We start from the raw sequence: 17,032 nt of genomic DNA, 5'->3' as shown, positions 1-17,032 counted from the left end.
ATGTCTTTTTTTCCTTCTGAAAGGCAAAAGTTTACATGATTGCAGCAGGGGTCATAGCAGGTGTGTATCTTCTTGGAACTGTCGTTCTTTTTCTCGGAGTAAAGGAAAGGGATGGTAAGTTATATTTAAATATGCCTTGATTTAATAATAACTATTTCACATTCCTTTATTGAAAATATTTTTATTTTATGTATCCCACTTCTCTTAGATCCTTATGCCTTAAATTCAGACAGAGCAATTCCTTTTTGTAAGGGGCTTGCACTTACCATGAAGCATGGTCCATATGTGACGCTTACAGCTTCATTTCTTCTCATCTCGACAGCAGTTCAGGTAACTTCAGACCCTCTCAGTCTGTGTGTTGGCCTCATTCCACTCCCAGCATGGGAGAGTCTGAAATGCAAATAACCTTTGGCTGGTGACTGGAAGGGTGATCTAGGGGGTGTTGCCTTCACCTGTAAATCAGTAGGGAGCCAGAGTCCTCTTCTGGTGCCTGGGGTTCTGTGTGGCTGGAGATGGCTCTTAAAAAGGAGAAGCAAAGCCAAAGTCCTGACCATTTAAAGTCTTTTTCTCTTTTCTTTTCTTTTATTTTTCTTTTTTTTTTTTTCTTTTCATTTTTTTTTTTTTTTCATAAAAGGTGAAGAACTAGTCCTAGTGACCCAGTCTGGGTCATTCTGTGTTATCCATCCACAGTCTCCTGTGGTTTCTGTAGCTTAGAGAATGCTTTTTCTCTTCTGCCTATTCCTCTCTCTGTGTGCCCTTTTTAAACTGTTGCCCCTTCCCTTTGCCTAGGTGACTGCTCTCAGATAGTGGCTGAACTGGGTCTTGTGGAGTCTTTTGTGATGGAAGGCATTAGGTCAGAGTAAGAAGACATTCAGAGGCAGGAGGTCTCACCTGTATCAGAGTTAGGTAGAGCTCATTTTGAAAGGAGGGGCTGCAATTGGATATGGCTCTCACAAAAAGATGCAGTGCATCCTTCCATAGAGAGCAGCTGTAGAAAAGCACTCACTAAGAAACCCTCACTCTACATACATAATCACAGCAGACTTTTTAAGCTTGACATTTAAGACATGTTCAATTCAGTAAATATATTATTTTACTCTGAACTTGTACATATCACTTGAAGTGTGCTTCATTTTGAAAAGCAAATACTTATCATATTTTTGCCAAGAGACTCTTAGTCATGTGAAGCATTGATCAAGGGAGTATCAGGACACAAGGCAAGAATATGACATGTAAGAGAGCAGTGCTGTGCTCACCAGCAGTCCTGGTGAATTATTAAGTTTCTTGGACGAACCGCTTAAAAGTTTGTTTGCCAAAGAAGCACTGAACTGTTTTGTTGGCCTGGATTTGGGCACAGCATCTGTTAGTCCTTGCTGAAATACCCAAGGGTAGAAACAATAACAGAAGTTGTTTCTGCTCATGTCTGGGATCTGCAGGTACTGTGAGCAGCTGCAGAGACAGGGAGAAAATGAAATGTCCCTTATTGTCCACATCCTTCCAGCATCCACTCATTCAGCAGGGATATAGAGCACATCTGGCTGCTGGCAGCAAACTACTTGCTGACAACACCCAGAGAGGAAAAGATCATCTTCCAGTCCATATCTCTCTGTTTTGCTGTTTCTGCAGGCTGAAGGGGAGGTGTGAGAGGAGGCAGAAGCTGGAAGCTCTGTTACTCCAATCCAGCCAGCATGAGCAACCCTTGCTGCTATTACTCGAGGGGGGGCACTGATTTTGTGGAATTTAGAGAATGGATTACTGATCAGCAAAAGGAGTGGGCAAGTAAAGATGCATTGGCCGTAATTCCAGAATGTGTTATCCTATGTCTAAAATTAGGGCAGCATAAACAGGGACACAAACTAGGGAAGGATTTTGTGGCAATAGAGACAGGGTACAACTTTTTGGATATCCTAATTTGTATACAGGTGATTGGCCACCTGTAATCTACAAGCACACACAGGAGCAAGAATTGATCATGCTTCTATGGCGTGGATATTAAATCCTCCTCTGTCACTCTGCCTCTGCAGAATTGCTGGAGCTGGGCCTCTATCATGTTCTGGTGTTCAGAATCCCCCTGAGTTCTGCAGAAGCATGGTGGTAGCAGTGGCTTCACCTGTCATGTAACAGTGCAGTTGGATCCTCCCACCTGATGAGGATTCAGATGTAGGGAGGTATCCGACCCAAAGCTACACTCCATAGCTGAGGGTGTAGACAAAACCAGCTGCTTTACCACAGGAAGTTGGCAGGAGTATTATTACAGCTGAAATGTTGCTTGTTTTGGAGTTAGAGCTTCTGGAGAAAGATTTATAGCCTTGCTGGGGAAGAGAAAGGGCAGTTTCTTGCAGTAGCCTGCAGCTGTGACAACACAAGGCAGTTGGGATAAAACCTTGAGACAGAATCCTTTCACAGGGCCATTTCTGTTTTGGTCAGTTTTATGCTCTGTTGGGTGTGGTTTACCTCTTGCTTGCCCCAGTATTACTGGCATGTTATTCCAGTGATAACAGGGCATTTACTGCTTCTTTACATTGTTGTAAACAAGGGAGGAATGAGACTCTCAAACCCTACATTTAACAAATCAGTCACCAACTATATTTAACTAATATGGAGTATGATGCAGTTTTTGTCATTTTAAAATTTTCCTTTGTCTTTTGGTGGTCACCAAATGTCTTAAATTCAACAGCTGGAGCAGGGAAACTTTGTCCTGTTCTGCACTCATGCTGCTGGCCTCCGCAATCACTTCCAGTACTTGGTGGTGACCATTCTGGTGAGTTGCACTTCTCTCCCATATGTTACCTGGTTTTCACTGGGCTTTGGCACAAAATTACAGAAGACAAGAAGAGTTTTGTGTCTCAGCAGAGCTGTTAGGAAGCTGCACTACCTCTTGCATTGTCTATTTGAAATAAAGCTGGTGTTCCCTATTGCACTTCTAAAAAAATAGTGGGTTTAGTGGATAGTGAGTAGTGGGAAAAAAAGTGGAGCTTTTAATTCATTCCTTGTTTTTTTTTTACCTGTAAGCCATATCTTCTATAAAAGGCAGAAGCTGCTTCTAGAAAGGAGGTCTGGAATTTTACCTCCTTTGTCCCTTTCCCCAGTCCTGCTGAAAATTAAACAAGTTCAATTTGCATATTCATACACATGACTCCTTGGGGCTAGGCAGCTTACAAGGATAAATATTTAAAGTACCCAGAAATATGAAGATTCCTCTCTAGAGCAATTGGCAGTGTGATAAAAAGATCCTTCTACAGAATCTTTTGTCTTGACATGCAGAGGTAGAATTCTGCTTCTTTAGATGATAATTAGCCTTTCCCACATTATAAGACATATCTTTTTCAAAGCCATTAAAACCAAGATGTGGGAGAGCAGAAGAGGAGTGCTGGGTACCTTAAGGCTCTGCAAGGGATGGTCACCAAGAAGAGAGTTGAGTAGAGCAAGTACAGACTGAAATACAACAGTAACAATTAGGTGACATTTAAATACAGGGCAAGTGTAAGGCTGTCATTAGCAGCAGTACTTCAGTGCATAGGGACTACATTGCTCATGGTTGTTGTTGCTGTGGGTGAGTATTTCAGTGTCTGAAACAGTAATGTCCACTGCAAGCAACTATTTCTCTTACAAATAATTCCTAAGAAGGGACACACAGTATGAGAAGGTAGTCTTAAATTTATCTTAGGATAGGTTTATCTTGCACTTCAGCTTTCTTCCTTTACCATGAGGTAGAGTTAAATTCACTCATCATTTGTCAAGTTCAGGTAGTTTGGCAAAAGGCATTAACACAAAGTGTGACTGTTTGTAGTGTGTTTGAACTTTAATGACTGAGCACAGCTTTGACTGCTGTGGCTCGTGTTAGAAAAGGAGATTTTGAGGCACTATCTTCTGAGATTTGACTGTGGAAAACCCTCTGATGGATAGCTTAACAATGAATTTTAAAAAGTCACTCAAAGGATGAGGAGAAACAGGAGTCTACATGTTCACCTTCCTTTCAGGCTTTTATGTGCTAGACAAAAAGATGTCTGTGAGCTCTAGAGCTGGAGAAGGCAGTGGAAGTAAGCTCAGTACAGATATGGGTTTTTGTCCTTTGTAGGTATCAGCAGCTGTGAGTGTTCCCTTCTGGCAGAAGTTTCTGCAGAGATTTGGCAAGAAGTGTGCAGCATGTGGGATTTCGGTAAGCAAATCCTCTGAGAAAAAAAATTCTGCTTGTGCTCATTTTGTTTGACAACTGGAGCCACTTCAGGAGCTCTATCAAGTGCTTCTTGCCTCCCTCTATGTGAAATTTGCTCAGTTCCAGGGTTTGTTTTAAATCATGATACCAAATTTCAGACAGATTCCAAGTTTCCAAGGGAAACTTTTGAGAAATAGTTTGATGCCAGAGGGAGGTCCCAGTTTATTTAAGATTCTGCACAAGTTCTCCTCATTTGAAGCTCTCAGAACTGAGCTTCAATGAGGTTTTATAAATTCAGATCTGAGTTGCCTCATGTTGACAAGTTATCTGTTGTGCAAGGCTTGTTTTGTCTTTGTTATATAGTGCTGAGGTGTCAGCATTGGTAATTCAATCCCACAGAAGGAAACAAAAGTCTGCTACACCCCCTCTAGGAGCATCCACATCCCTCTGAATAGGGAGAGTTATTAGTGAAGTAAAGAGAAGGGTGACCTACCTGATAAAAGAAACCTAGTTTAACTTTGACACAGCTTTGCAAAGCCGGCCCAGTGAGCCTGCCCTTGTCACTGATGGATTATTTTAAGTCCCTTACTCAGTGCAGACAGCAGCAATTTTCTGTCATCATCCTCAGTGAGTTATTGTATAGGCCTGTTCCTCCCCATTTTCCCCCTGTTTACTTTCAATTACTTATGAAAGAGGAAAAAAAAATTGCCTTGTGCACAACAAAGCAGGAGGACTTGAAAAATCCAGCCCAAAGCTATATGTCAAAATCTGAACAAAGCTGAAAAATTTAGGTCTGGTGACAGTTATTGAATAGAGTTGAACAGTTATAATTTTTGGAATTAAAAGCTGTGTTGTAATGACTTCCAGAGAACAAAAGTAACTTTAAAATCCAAGTGCCAAATATGCTGAATTGTTATGTGTTTTGAAGTAGGTATCTGGAATTCAAGTCCCATCCTTATTTTTTTTTTTTACCACTTGAGCAAAGAGAATTGCCAAAAGCAGTATTGGCCCATTGACTAGACCTGGGAATGCAGATTTCCTCCTTAGGAAATCTCTTCCTCTGTCTACTTGGCCACAAACAATGCTTTCTTCAACCAACTTGGCTCTATAAATTTAGTTTTACATGACTGGAAAGCCTGTCAGCACCTCTGTAAACATGGTTTAACTTAATTTTACAGTTGAGTTGCTTGACTGTTATGGTCTAAGTGGGGGATGGATTAAAAAAAGCCACCTCTCTGTTTCACCTTGTAGACATTTCTCAGGGGACTCAGTGTGTGCTCAGTGATGGATTTTGTGTCTGACAATGCATCACAGGAGCTTCCTACCCTTCCACCTTGTGTGATCTGTACAACTAATCTGTACTCTCCCACTATGAAATAAAAGCACATCACTTAGGCTCCTAAGTTTGTCATTGGGGAATGTCCTACTGGAAAGGAAGGAGACAGGGAAGAAAATGGGGGTTTTTTATTCCTCTAAAATCTCTCAACTTTTGGGGTGAACATGTGAAGTCACAGTGGCCCAGACTAATTTTTCCTGTTAAGGTGATTCTGTGTTGAAGAGAGCCCTCAAATAGTTTAGAAGTTGATATATAAACCACAAGAATCTTGGATTTCTTCCACTGATATTTCTCCCTTTTTGCCCATTCCTCCAAAAGAGATGACCAACATGTCTAACTACTGATTTGAGTATCTCCAGTTCCTAGAAGTTTAAAGCCTGGAATTTTTGGAATTATCAGGAATTATCCTGCTCCCAAGCAGGATTTTTGATAGTATACTTCCCACAATCAGGTTGGTACACAGGCTAGAAATTACTCTCTTCTGTTTACTTCCTTCAGCTTCCACGTGCTGTGTTCATTTAGGTGTCTACTCTGCCCTCACGGGGCAAACACTGAATTTACACTCAGTAAGTCTCAGCTGGTGGCTGGAGGTGAAATTGTGAGAAATTTTAAGAAGTGTAACATCTTCTTGGTTCATAGTTTTGGCAAGTTGTCTGAAAACAAAGATGGCTCTCTCCCTCAACTCTGGCTTCCATCCTAGCCAATAATATCTTTTGGCTGTGGGTTTTGCAGGATTTTTTAAAAATTAGAGCACTCCTCACAGATATGCAATTACTTATTTGCTGTCTATGAGCACTGTGCAGCATGGAGAGATGCCTTTGGATGGGTCCTGGCTCTGCAGCCCTGTTTCCACTCTCATCCTCCCTGCACCCTTTCCTGATTTGCCCTTCACAATGTGCTGCTGCAGACACCAATTCCACCTTCAGCATCCCAGCAGGGTCACTTTCCACAGCTGTCAGGGAATGGATGGAAGGCACTGGATAACTGGAGGGTGTTGTTTATAACTAGGAGGGCAGCAGCCCTGTGACAACAGAGCAGATGCCAATAACAGAGTATTTGCTGTACAAGTGAGAAAGGAGCTGCATTAGCTGTTTATTGCAGTGGGAGCACTGCCCCCATGACTGTGCTGCCACTGCATGGGAGAGACTTTAGGGCATTGTAACCTCAGTCCTGCTGGCCCTGCTTCTCTTTCTCTAGGAAATTACAGTTACAATGATTATTATTATCGATCTAGAATTTTGTTTAAGTGCTTTGGTTTCTGAGTGGGTGCCCTGTGTGGAGCATAAGGCAGTCATAAAATTGCTTATAGACAGCATAAAATCTGATATTGCTGGAGTGCTCTCTTGTGGTGAAATAATGATTTTGCCACAGCACTGGGCTAATGCAAGGATTATCTGCCTGTGCTGGGAACTTGCAGTCAGGAAAGGTTATTTTCTGCCTCCTTAGCTTGGGAGCAAATGCTTTAGATGGGAAATGCATTTAAAACATAAACATAATGGATTAGACTGCAGGACTCCCAGAATCACTTATCATACAGAACTGTAAATAGCAGTGCTTAGGGGAATCACTCTCTGTGAAAGCTCTTCTCATACCCTCAGCTCCCAGGCTGCACGTATAGAGGATTGAAACACTTAATGTTAAACTAATCCCCCATCATTAAAAAGCCCTGTAGATAAGCCCCTGGTTCTGGATTCTACATGTGCTGCTGTGCCTGTGGTTCACAGGCGTGGGAGATGGAGCATGTGACGGGTATAGGACAGCTGGGCAGCAGGCATTCAATCAGCATTTTAAAATGTGGGTTTTTAGTCCTGTAAGCCCATTGCTTCAAGCTGAAGTTGAAGAAATCTAGTGGCTATGACTACTGCCAGAAAACAAATCCCAAGCATCCCAAATTAATTTGGTTTTGAGGGTAACCTCTGTGACTTGTCATGCAATGTCCTGAGTGGATCCAGCTGTGGGGAGTGACACTGACTTTTGGGTTTGCTGAGTATATATATGGCTTTAAAGTGGTGATTGGAAATGAAAGCAAATTCTTTCTTATTCAAGACTGAAGGTGAGCCATTGGAAAGGTATATTTACAGTTTAAAATGACCACTGAAGCCCTGCCACTCCCCTTGGAATGCAGTGTGAGGATGTTTTAAAGCATTGTCTATAATAGTAAATTAATCAGTTCCACTGGCCTAGAATACTAATAGTAATTTGGTCATCTCTGTTACTTAACTGGCAGAAAAATCTTCACCCAAGCTGATTAGCAATCTCCTGAGAACTATCAGTGTTCATGGATAAGAGAAGAGCAGCTGACAGTGTCTAGCTGGACTTGTGCAAAGCATTTGACACTGTCCTGCATAGCATCCTGTCTGTAAGGCATGGACTTGGTGCATGGACCACTCAGTGGATGAGGAAGTGGCTGGATGGTGGCACCCAAAGGGTTGTGGCCAATGGCTCCATGTCCAGGTGGGGACAGTGAGCAGTGTCATCCCCAGGGGTCTGTGCTGGGACTGGCTCTGTTTGACATCCTTGTCAGTGCATGGAGAGAGGCACTGAGGCACCCTGAGCAGGTTTGCTGGTGGCACTGAGCTGTGGTACAGGTGACAGCTGGAGGGAAGGGATGCCATCCTCAGGGCCCTGGACAGGCTGGAGAGGTGGGACTGTGGGACCCTCATGAAGTTCAGAAGACCAAACACAAATCCTGCACCTGGGTAAGGGCAATGCCAAGCACAAAAACAGTCTGGGCAGTGAATGGATTGAGAGCAGCCCAGAGGAGAAAGAAATGGGAGTGTTGGTTGACAAGATGTTCAAGGTGGCCCAGCAATGTGCACTTGCAGCCTGCAAAACCACACACTTCAAAAACAGCGTGGGCAGCAGCTGAGGGAGGGGATTCTGCCCCTCTGCTCCAACTCTGATGAGACCCCTCCTGCCACACTGCATCCAGCTCTGGGACCCACAGCCTCAGAAGGTTGTGGATCTGCTGGATCTGTGGATCAAAGGAGGACCACAAAGATGATCAGAGGCTTAGAGCACCCCTTCTGTGAAGACAGGCTGAGTGAGCTAGAGTTGTTTAGCCTGGAGAAGACTTGGGAAGACCTTAGAGACCCTTCCAGTGCATAAAGCAGCTTCAAGATGGCTGCAGAGGAATTTCCTCTGGGGGCATGGAGTGATAGGACAAAGGGCAATGGCTTTAACCTGACAGAGGGTGGGTTTAGATTGGATACTAGGAAGAAATTCTTTACTGTGAGGGTAGAGAGGCCCTGGAACAGGTTGCCCTGAGAAGATGTGGATTCCCCATCCCTGGAAGTGTTCAAGGTCAGGGCTTGAACACTTGGATGGGCCTTGGAGCAACCAAGTTCTAGTAGAAGATGTCTCTGCCTATGGCAGGGGGGCTGGAACAAGATAAGGTTCCATCCAACCCAAACCATTCTACTATTCTGTTTAGCCCACTTTGGAAATCAACTACTATCAATCTTCACAAAAAGTATTCATGTGGTCATAGGTCTTTAGGAGACCATGAATGTTTAGGACTATGAATGTGGCCAGAATCTGTGATGTGCCTTCAAGACTGGTAAAAAGGCTCTTGGGTCTGTTAAATTTACTAGTTCACTTGTAGCCCTAATACTGCTAACAGAGACAACACTACTATCACTTGTCCTACTTTTCTTCAATTATTCTGGGTAGTTAAGTACAGATTGGCTCAGGGCTTTTTGGAAATGCAATTTGACCAAAATACTGAAGTGTGAGACATTGCTGTGTGTGAACTGTTCTGTAACATAGTTTTGTATTTTGAAGGGAACCATCTGTATAGCATTGAGCAGTGCATGCTGTAACTTAGATATAATGCTTTTCTTCTTCAGTGGATGATTCCTTTTGCAGTCATGCTAGTGACCATTCCAAACCTGATCCTGGCTTACTTCGTGGCCTTCATCTCTGGACTGAGCATTGCAGCATCTCTTCTGTTGCCATGGTAGGAGAATTTTACATTTGAGGTGGGGGATTAGTGTATTTCTTCAATACATGTATGTATTACTGCATGGAATTTGCCTCTGAAAGAGGCAGAATATGGCAAGAATCACTTCTTCCAAGAGTCTTTTTTTGGTTTTATAGTGGTTGCTGTTAGCAATGATGTGACCTTGATTGCCCAGTTGTTAACAGATTACATCTACTGTAACTGTAGCTGCTTTTTGTGCATGAGAGTATTTAAATTAATCAATAATCTAAGTAGCTATATAATGTGTGATAATATTGCTTCAGGAATTAGGAAGGTAAGCAAATCAATTAATGCTGAGCAATTAAGAACATAGCAGAGGACACATAAGGCAAACTATGTCTAACCTTACTTTTTATAAGGGCATGTAGTTATAGAGCAAGGGGTAATGGCTTTAAATTGAAAGATGATAGATTTAGATTAGATTGCAGAAACAATTTCTTTGCTGTGAGGGTGGTGAGGCCCTGGCACAGATTGCCCTCAGAAGCTGTGGGTGCCCCATCCCTGGAAGTGTCCAAGGCCAATTTGGATGAGGCTTGGAGCAACCTGGGATAATGGGAGGTGTCCCTGCCCATGGCAGGGGGCTGGAATGAGATGATCTTTAAAGTCCCTTCCAACACAAAGCATTCCATTATTCTGTGTATCCCTGCTTGAGTAATCCTCTGTTATAGATCACATACACAAGGTTATGGTCAAAAGAAACCAAGAATTCAAGGTCTTTGCACCTGAGGACTGCAGATAAGTGGGGAAAAACAACTCAAGGATGAGCATGGCAGGACATTTCCTCTTCAGATTAAATAATTGTAATTGAGATTACATTAAAGAGAAATCAAGACCATTGCTGAGAGCACTGTTTTTCATAACTTGTTTGTAAAATGACCTAAAAACTCTTAAGAGATTGTGGAGTACATAGTTTGAAATTAGTTGTCACACTGCATATTTTTCTGCTCAGAGGGTGAAAAGACCTTTTTTCCCCAACACTGAATGATTTAATAAATTGAAAATAAAATGTCAATTCACAATTAACATTTGAGCAGCTTCCATTCTAATTCCCTATTACCTAATTCAGTCCCTGAGATAGAGAGAGAATAGGTTTCATTGGTTTCTGAAAATGCTGGTATCTTGTCAAAAGAGTTATTTCAGAGTGCAACTGTTTAGACATTTCAGTATCCCTTGAAACTTAAGAAACGTGGGGGGTTTCTGTTGTTTTTTTTTTTTAATATCACAACTTCTGTTTTTGAATGACAGGCAGACTAGGAAATTCTGTCACCTTCAAGTGTTTGATGGCTTTTCAGTGGTTTTCCACATTGTAATATGTGGCCATGCTCTTCTTACACATTTTTTGCCCTCCTTTCCAGGAGTGGAACCTTTTGAACTGGATTCTTTCATGTGCATGGCTACATCAATCAGCTTAAAAATGGAGGAGGGCTGTGCTCAACTTTATTGAGTTTGGACTTTGAAAAGAAATGTTGGCTTGAGTTTTTCTTTTATCTTGCTCACTTCTAGGTCAATGCTGCCTGATGTTGTTGATAACTTTCGCCTGCAGAATCCCCATGGGAAAGGACATGAAACCATTTTCTATTCTTCTTATGTTTTTTTTACCAAGATGTCAGCAGGAATTGGCTTAGGAATTTCTGCAGCAGGACTGGAGTAAGTAACACTGTGTTTCCATTTAGTGGATCTAGTCTGAAAGCATTCTGAGGTTACAACACTTTTAGCCTGTGGAGTTAATTGCCTTCATGCCCTGAGCCTGAAAGTGCCAGAAGCTCCAGATGGCTGACCACTAAAGACAGGATTGGTGCCATCTAGGCCAGACAACTGTGCATTAAATTACTTGCCCTGACATGGTTCTGTTCAGAAAAACCTGACTTGCCTTTAGATTTTCCTCTTTTCAATTACCCATGTAAATTTTAGTGGCATATATGAATAAAGAACTAAACATGAAAGTGCAGGAGATGAATGTCCCCCACATGTGGTACAGGTTCTTTGTGCATTCCCTGTTGCACCTGAACTGGACTATCTCTGTGAGCTTGTAAGTCTTTACATGGATTTGAGGGCTTTCAGGGGTGCCAGAGGCCTGTTCAGCATGAAAGGATCCCAAATTCCTGCATGGTTTTAGGGCACTGGATGCTGATCAGAGTCAGCAGCAGCCTTTCTCACAGCTCTGCCTGTCACCCAGACTGTGTCACTTTAGGAGAGGGTTTATGATCTCTTTCCACTTTGTCTTGTCTGTTCTGACCAGACAGATTGAGAAAGTGGCCAGGCATCTCCTGCCCTGCCTTTGTGCAAGGCCTGGCAGGAGGGGCCTGTGCCTGGCCCTGCTACAGCACACAATAAATACTTAGAAGGGAAACCCAGCCCTCAGCTCCAGAGTAGGTTTTGGTAACCAGAATGTTTTGCTTTGGGGCCTTGAGCTGAAATTGCTAAATAACAGGCAATGCTTGGCTGAACATTTTGGGCTTAGGAATTTTAGCTGCTTATTGCTAAAACCCTCAAACAATTCACTGTTCCCCTATTAGCCCCTTTTCAATTGCATTCCAGTTGGGTCCCAGCAATTTGCCAAGGCAGATGTTTGTGGGAGAACCCAGAAGACAGAGTGATGCCAAATGAGCTGTAGCTTTCATTAAGTGGATGTTCAGAGGAAAAACTCATTCCACAAATTTGGAATAGGAATTTGAGTATATCAGTAGTTGTGGGACTGCATGGAAGCCCTGAATCAATGAAGTGTAAGTGTGTACCTAACTCTGAGCACTTGAGTAAATTTGTCTATCTTGAGATGAGTGCTTAAGTGTGTGTTTAAATTAAAGTTAATTATTGCTGTTGAAATTGGTCAAATTACTTGCATGCTTTTAAAGCAGAGCTTGAATACTTTACTGAATATTAATAGGAAACACATAACAGATTAATTTCACAGAATCACAGAATGGGTAGGGCTGGCAGGGAACACAGTGGCTCATTTGGTTCCAACTTTCCTTGCTCAAGCAGGGTCATCCCAGAGCATAGAGCACAGGATTGTGTCCAGATGGTCCTGGAGTATCTCCAGTGAGGGAGACTCCACAGCCTCTCTTGGCAATCTGTTCAGTGCTCAAGTTCTGCCTCATGTTCAGGTGGAATATGCTGGGCACCAGCTTATTTCCTTCCATGGGATTCCACAGTACTTTCTTTATAAGTATGCAAGTAATTTGACCAATTTCAACAGCAATAATTAACTTTACTGTTATATATAACAACAAGAAAATACAGAGGTAATGCAGTTATCTGAAGTTGAACACAAAAATGATGTTTGAAAAACACAATTTGAAATGTTGGGGGTAGAAGGAAAAAAGAGATATAGGGAAAATGGGAGAAAAGCATTGGAGAGTTGGTGGGGAGAGAAGGAAGCTTTCAGGTGAACTTTTTAGCTTTGGACATACATACAGGACTTGTTTCTATTTGTTTAGGTTTACTGGATACAAGCCAGGGATATGCAGACAGTCAGATGATGTGATCCTCACACTGAAACTCCTTATTGGAGCAGTCCCTGCCATCCTCATCCTTTTAGGTTTGTTTATACTCCTTTTCTACCCAATCACTGAAGAAAGTCGGAAAGAAACAAAGCTTGCCCTTGAAGAGTTAAGGTGAGTTTGGACTGGCAGTAAAACTGCAGCAACACCCCCACAGCAGCTCTTAAGCATACTGGGACAAACATTATTGTAAGGAATCCCTGTGTTCCCTACAACAAAACAAAACAACATGCTCTTAGTCAAATTATTAATGGAATGGTACCGTAACATGTTCCAGTATTTCTTTTTTTAGTGCAAAACCTGCTTAGAGGACCATTTATCAGACAATTCAGTTGCTCTATTTTACATTTTCTCTGGAGTGGCTCACAAAGCATTATTGTGGTACATTGTTTCAGGCCAGAAATGAGGAATATTCTACATAGATTAAATCTGTGGGGGAAATGTGAATAGTTACAATTTACTTTTATATAGAAGAAAATGGTATTGTTGACTGCATTCTTGGTGTTTACGGGATACAAGAAACATCCAAACCATTTAGAAGTGTAGGCAGAAAAGATTGTAGGAGAAAAAAGAGGTCAGCTTTGAGCTATTCTTTCAATTTTTATTCTGTCACTCTCCTTTCCCCCCCTTTTTCTCCTTCTCCAACTCAAATTCATCCCCCTCTGTCAGCTCTTGATGATTTACATAAGGACAGTCCTAGCACACTGATGGATAAAATACCAAAATAGGTTATTAATTTTTATTTATTTTCTTATCCCAATTAACTGGAACTGGAAAGTGATTTCCATGTAAAGGAGTCAATTCCAGGACCTAAACGTGGATGCCTGGGACCAATTCATGCCTTAAAATATCCAGGATATGTGCATGGGGTTGTCAGATATGACACAAGCCTCTGTACAGACAGGGTGACAGGGGTTACCTGAGGGGACAGGGCAAACAATCTGAAATGGGACTGGGCCCTCTGTTCAGGAGCTTCAGTCATTGTCCAGAACAGCCACACCTTGCTGGGGGCTCTCAGCTGTTTGAGATTGCCAAACTCAGCTTGATTAGTCAGCAGGGAAAGCCAGAAGTGTGTTCATGTGTCATTTGTTCTGCTTTTACCAGGAGGAGCCATCAAAGCACAGAGAACTTGGACAGCCACAAAAGGGACACCTCTGTCTGAAAGCTCTGAGTGCAGTGGCTTTCCAAATACAGACTCACATCCCACCAACAAACTCTGTGAGAGTCTTCCAGGTCATTTCTGTGCTCACATTTATCAAAAAGAACAAAGGATGATTCTGACATAGCCAGTAATGAAATCAAGAGAGGACACCATTGTGCAAATACACACCTGACTCCATGCACTGTGCTAAAAAAGACATTACACATGTTCAGAAATGCCAGCTATTGAAGCCTTAGGGGTTTTTTGTTTGTTTTTCAGTGATTAATGGGAAGCTGTGATCTTGTGCATGGAAAATTTTATGCATTTGTAGCTCAAAGGGAAAAAAAAAATTTGTAAATATGACCAGGAGGTTCTGAGTTGGAAGATACTCACAAGGGTCATTGAGTCCAATCCATGATGCACCATCCAAATATTAACTCACAATATACTTCACCTTTGGAAGCTGGGGTGGATTTTGAGCACAATCTCTGCCTGTAACTTGCACACTGTTGTGTTTGGAAAGCACTTGGGAACCTGAAGTATACTATATAGAGCTAAGATTTATTTTGCTTTGAAATTAAGCAAATCACTGATGTGGATATATTTTGAGGATTTTTTTTTTTTTTGAAAGATTTTGAGGTAATCTAAGTTTATAGACTCTTAAGAAATAGAACCTTGCATTTCCCATTACTGATGTTTCTTGCTTCTGAAACTTGTAAACTGGTATCTGTCAGAGAATGAGAACTTAACATTTTCAAAATCAACATCTCCCATGAGGATATGAAAAATTAGTAGTCCCTTTTGAAAATTTTGTAATTCAAAGTTCTTTAAATTTTGACCTTTAAGTAATCACCATGTCCATTTCTTACATGGTGAAAGCTCTCTACCTCACAAAACACCACAGCACAGGTACTAATCTCAGCTTGCACCTATTTTGCAATACTGAGGCTACACCTGCCTTTTAAATGGTGAATTTTTTTCAGTCAGGGATGTTATTGTGCTTTAGATACATCAACTGGAACCTCATTTCTACTGTAGATTTACATTGTTGAGCACACTTTTTAAATCAAAGACACACTTAACCTCCACTGAAGTTCAGACCTGTTCATTCCTGGCTTCTGTGGTCAGTGCAGGTACAGAGACCTCCAGAGAGTGGCTCCATGCTTAAGCTAAAATGACTCTGAAGATGTACCTAAACCTGGAAGGGAGAGTGAGGAATTCAAGAGGTTTGTTCACCTTGAAGAAATTGGCACAAAACATGAATTTCCTCCCCCTGCCTTCCTTGTCTGACTCAGAGTGCCTTTCTGCTGTACCAGAAGTGCCTTTGGAGGATGGGCTTGCTGCTGTTCAGGAGCACCTGGAGGAAGTGGCCACCTGTAATTTGCACTTGGGATGTGGCTCCCAGTGCTGGGACTGGAAATTGGGAAAGACTCTGCTGAAGGACACCAGGATGTAAAGTCAGTGCAACCACAGAGTGTCTCATTAAGATGGATACTGAAACCTTTACAGGCAGGTTTGAAGTCAAAGGCCTTATGAATTGTGCTAATTCCTCAAAATGCTTAATCATGAGGGAGCTTCTCAGGAGATAATTTTGAGTGTGTGGGTAATAGTTAACTGCATTTAAGATTTCTGTTGACTTGACATCTAAGGCTGGGGTTTTTTGTTTTCTTCCTTGTTTCAGTTTTTGGACAAACCAAGATATGTATGCCTGGGGCATATGTGTTTACAACAATAAAAACCATAAGCTTGTTTACAATTTTGAGTCTGATGGAATTTGAAATAGCAGATTTATTGCACTTTGAAGTAGGTAAGTTATGTAGCAATATCACATAGCTCCAAAACATCACAGAGAACAGTTTGAGGCATTCAATTTATTCTGTAATATTTGTATATTTTGGAATAGTCATGTTTAAAAATAACCAGAAGGCCCAGTAAAGGCTGTTAATGTTTTTTAATGGGTTATGTTTTCAGCTACTATAAATCTGTAGCTACAAGGCAGTGGGTCTGTGTCAGTTTACATAAACTGAACACTTAGCCCAGTGATAAAAGGGTGCAAAAACTGCTGGCTGGGGTTGAGTGGAGGCATTTGAATGTAGCTTAAGATATTATTTCTAGATCAGTTGTGCAGTTGCCTCTAAAATTGCATAACACTCAGTCTGAATTCAGACTCTTGGAAGGTAAACTTGTTTGATTGTAAATAGTTTTCTTTTTCTCCAGAGAGACAATGTAATCTTTATCCCACTGAAATGTACTCAGTCCTCACTTTGCTTATGATACCAGCAATGGGAACTGCCAAAGCAAAAAAAAAAAAAGCTGTGGATTAAGTGAAGCAGGTTGTTTTTATATTTTGAAAATCTCATTATTTTATTTCATTATCAGAAATATAATGTTGTTATAATTTTGTTGAGAAAAAGGGTCTATTTTTGCAAATCAAAAGAATGGAGGATTAAGTGCAGGATAAGATTATTTTTGTAACTTTCTTTTCTTAGGGCTCAATGTTGTTGCAGTAAAATGAAATTTATATGTCTCATGTTAGTTTTAAATTATGTGTATGCATTATGCATGTTCAGAACATGTGACTGAAAGAAGCAAATTCTTATGTTGACAGGCATTCAGATTAAATGCTAATCTATGTAAACCTCTTGCCTTCCCACTGATTGGCAGTAACAGGGGCCAGGTTTAATTCCCAGGGTTCTCCTTCAGGTAATATCCAAATACATTTTGGATTAAACCAGCTGGATGCATAAGGAACAGCACTTCCCCACCTGCACACAGGCAATTACAGCAAATATGGGAAGAAAAGAGAAGGATAACAGAGTTGCATGTCACTGGGTGTTGCTCTGTAAGCCAGACCATGTCCAGTTCCCTCTCTGTGCTGAAGTGCAGTGAGGGCAGCCCAAATCTTCCATACTGGGAT

The 17,032-nt window shown here is 41.6% G+C and overlaps 1 protein-coding gene across 6 annotated transcripts in view; it reads left to right on the top strand.

Annotated features, from left to right (window-relative positions):
- Positions 1-15,871, top strand: part of MFSD2B (MFSD2 lysolipid transporter B, sphingolipid) — a 37,962-nt gene extending 22,091 nt beyond the window's left edge. For 2 of the 6 annotated variants that reach the window (XM_079332879.1, XM_079332877.1), the window contains 8 exons: positions 24-114; positions 209-330; positions 2,678-2,761; positions 4,079-4,159; positions 9,341-9,450; positions 10,978-11,121; positions 12,912-13,088; positions 14,079-15,871. In XM_079332879.1, coding sequence (XP_079189005.1) covers positions 24-114; positions 209-330; positions 2,678-2,761; positions 4,079-4,159; positions 9,341-9,450; positions 10,978-11,121; positions 12,912-13,088; positions 14,079-14,136 — 867 coding nt within the window. In that variant the 3' untranslated portion in view covers positions 14,137-15,871. The remainder of the gene's footprint in view (positions 1-23; positions 115-208; positions 331-2,677; positions 2,762-4,078; positions 4,160-9,340; positions 9,451-10,977; positions 11,122-12,911; positions 13,089-14,078) is intronic. The other 4 variants (XR_013777668.1, XM_079332878.1, XM_079332881.1 and 1 more) reach the window with 4 other exon arrangements.
- The last annotated feature ends 1,161 nt before the right edge of the window (positions 15,872-17,032 follow it).

The sequence above is a fragment of the Erithacus rubecula genome (genome assembly GCF_903797595.1).
Source record: "Erithacus rubecula genome assembly, chromosome: 2".
Lineage (NCBI taxonomy): Eukaryota > Metazoa > Chordata > Aves > Passeriformes > Muscicapidae > Erithacus > Erithacus rubecula.
The sequence above is the reverse complement of the archived record's forward strand: the minus strand, read 5'-3'. Positions and strand labels throughout refer to the sequence as shown.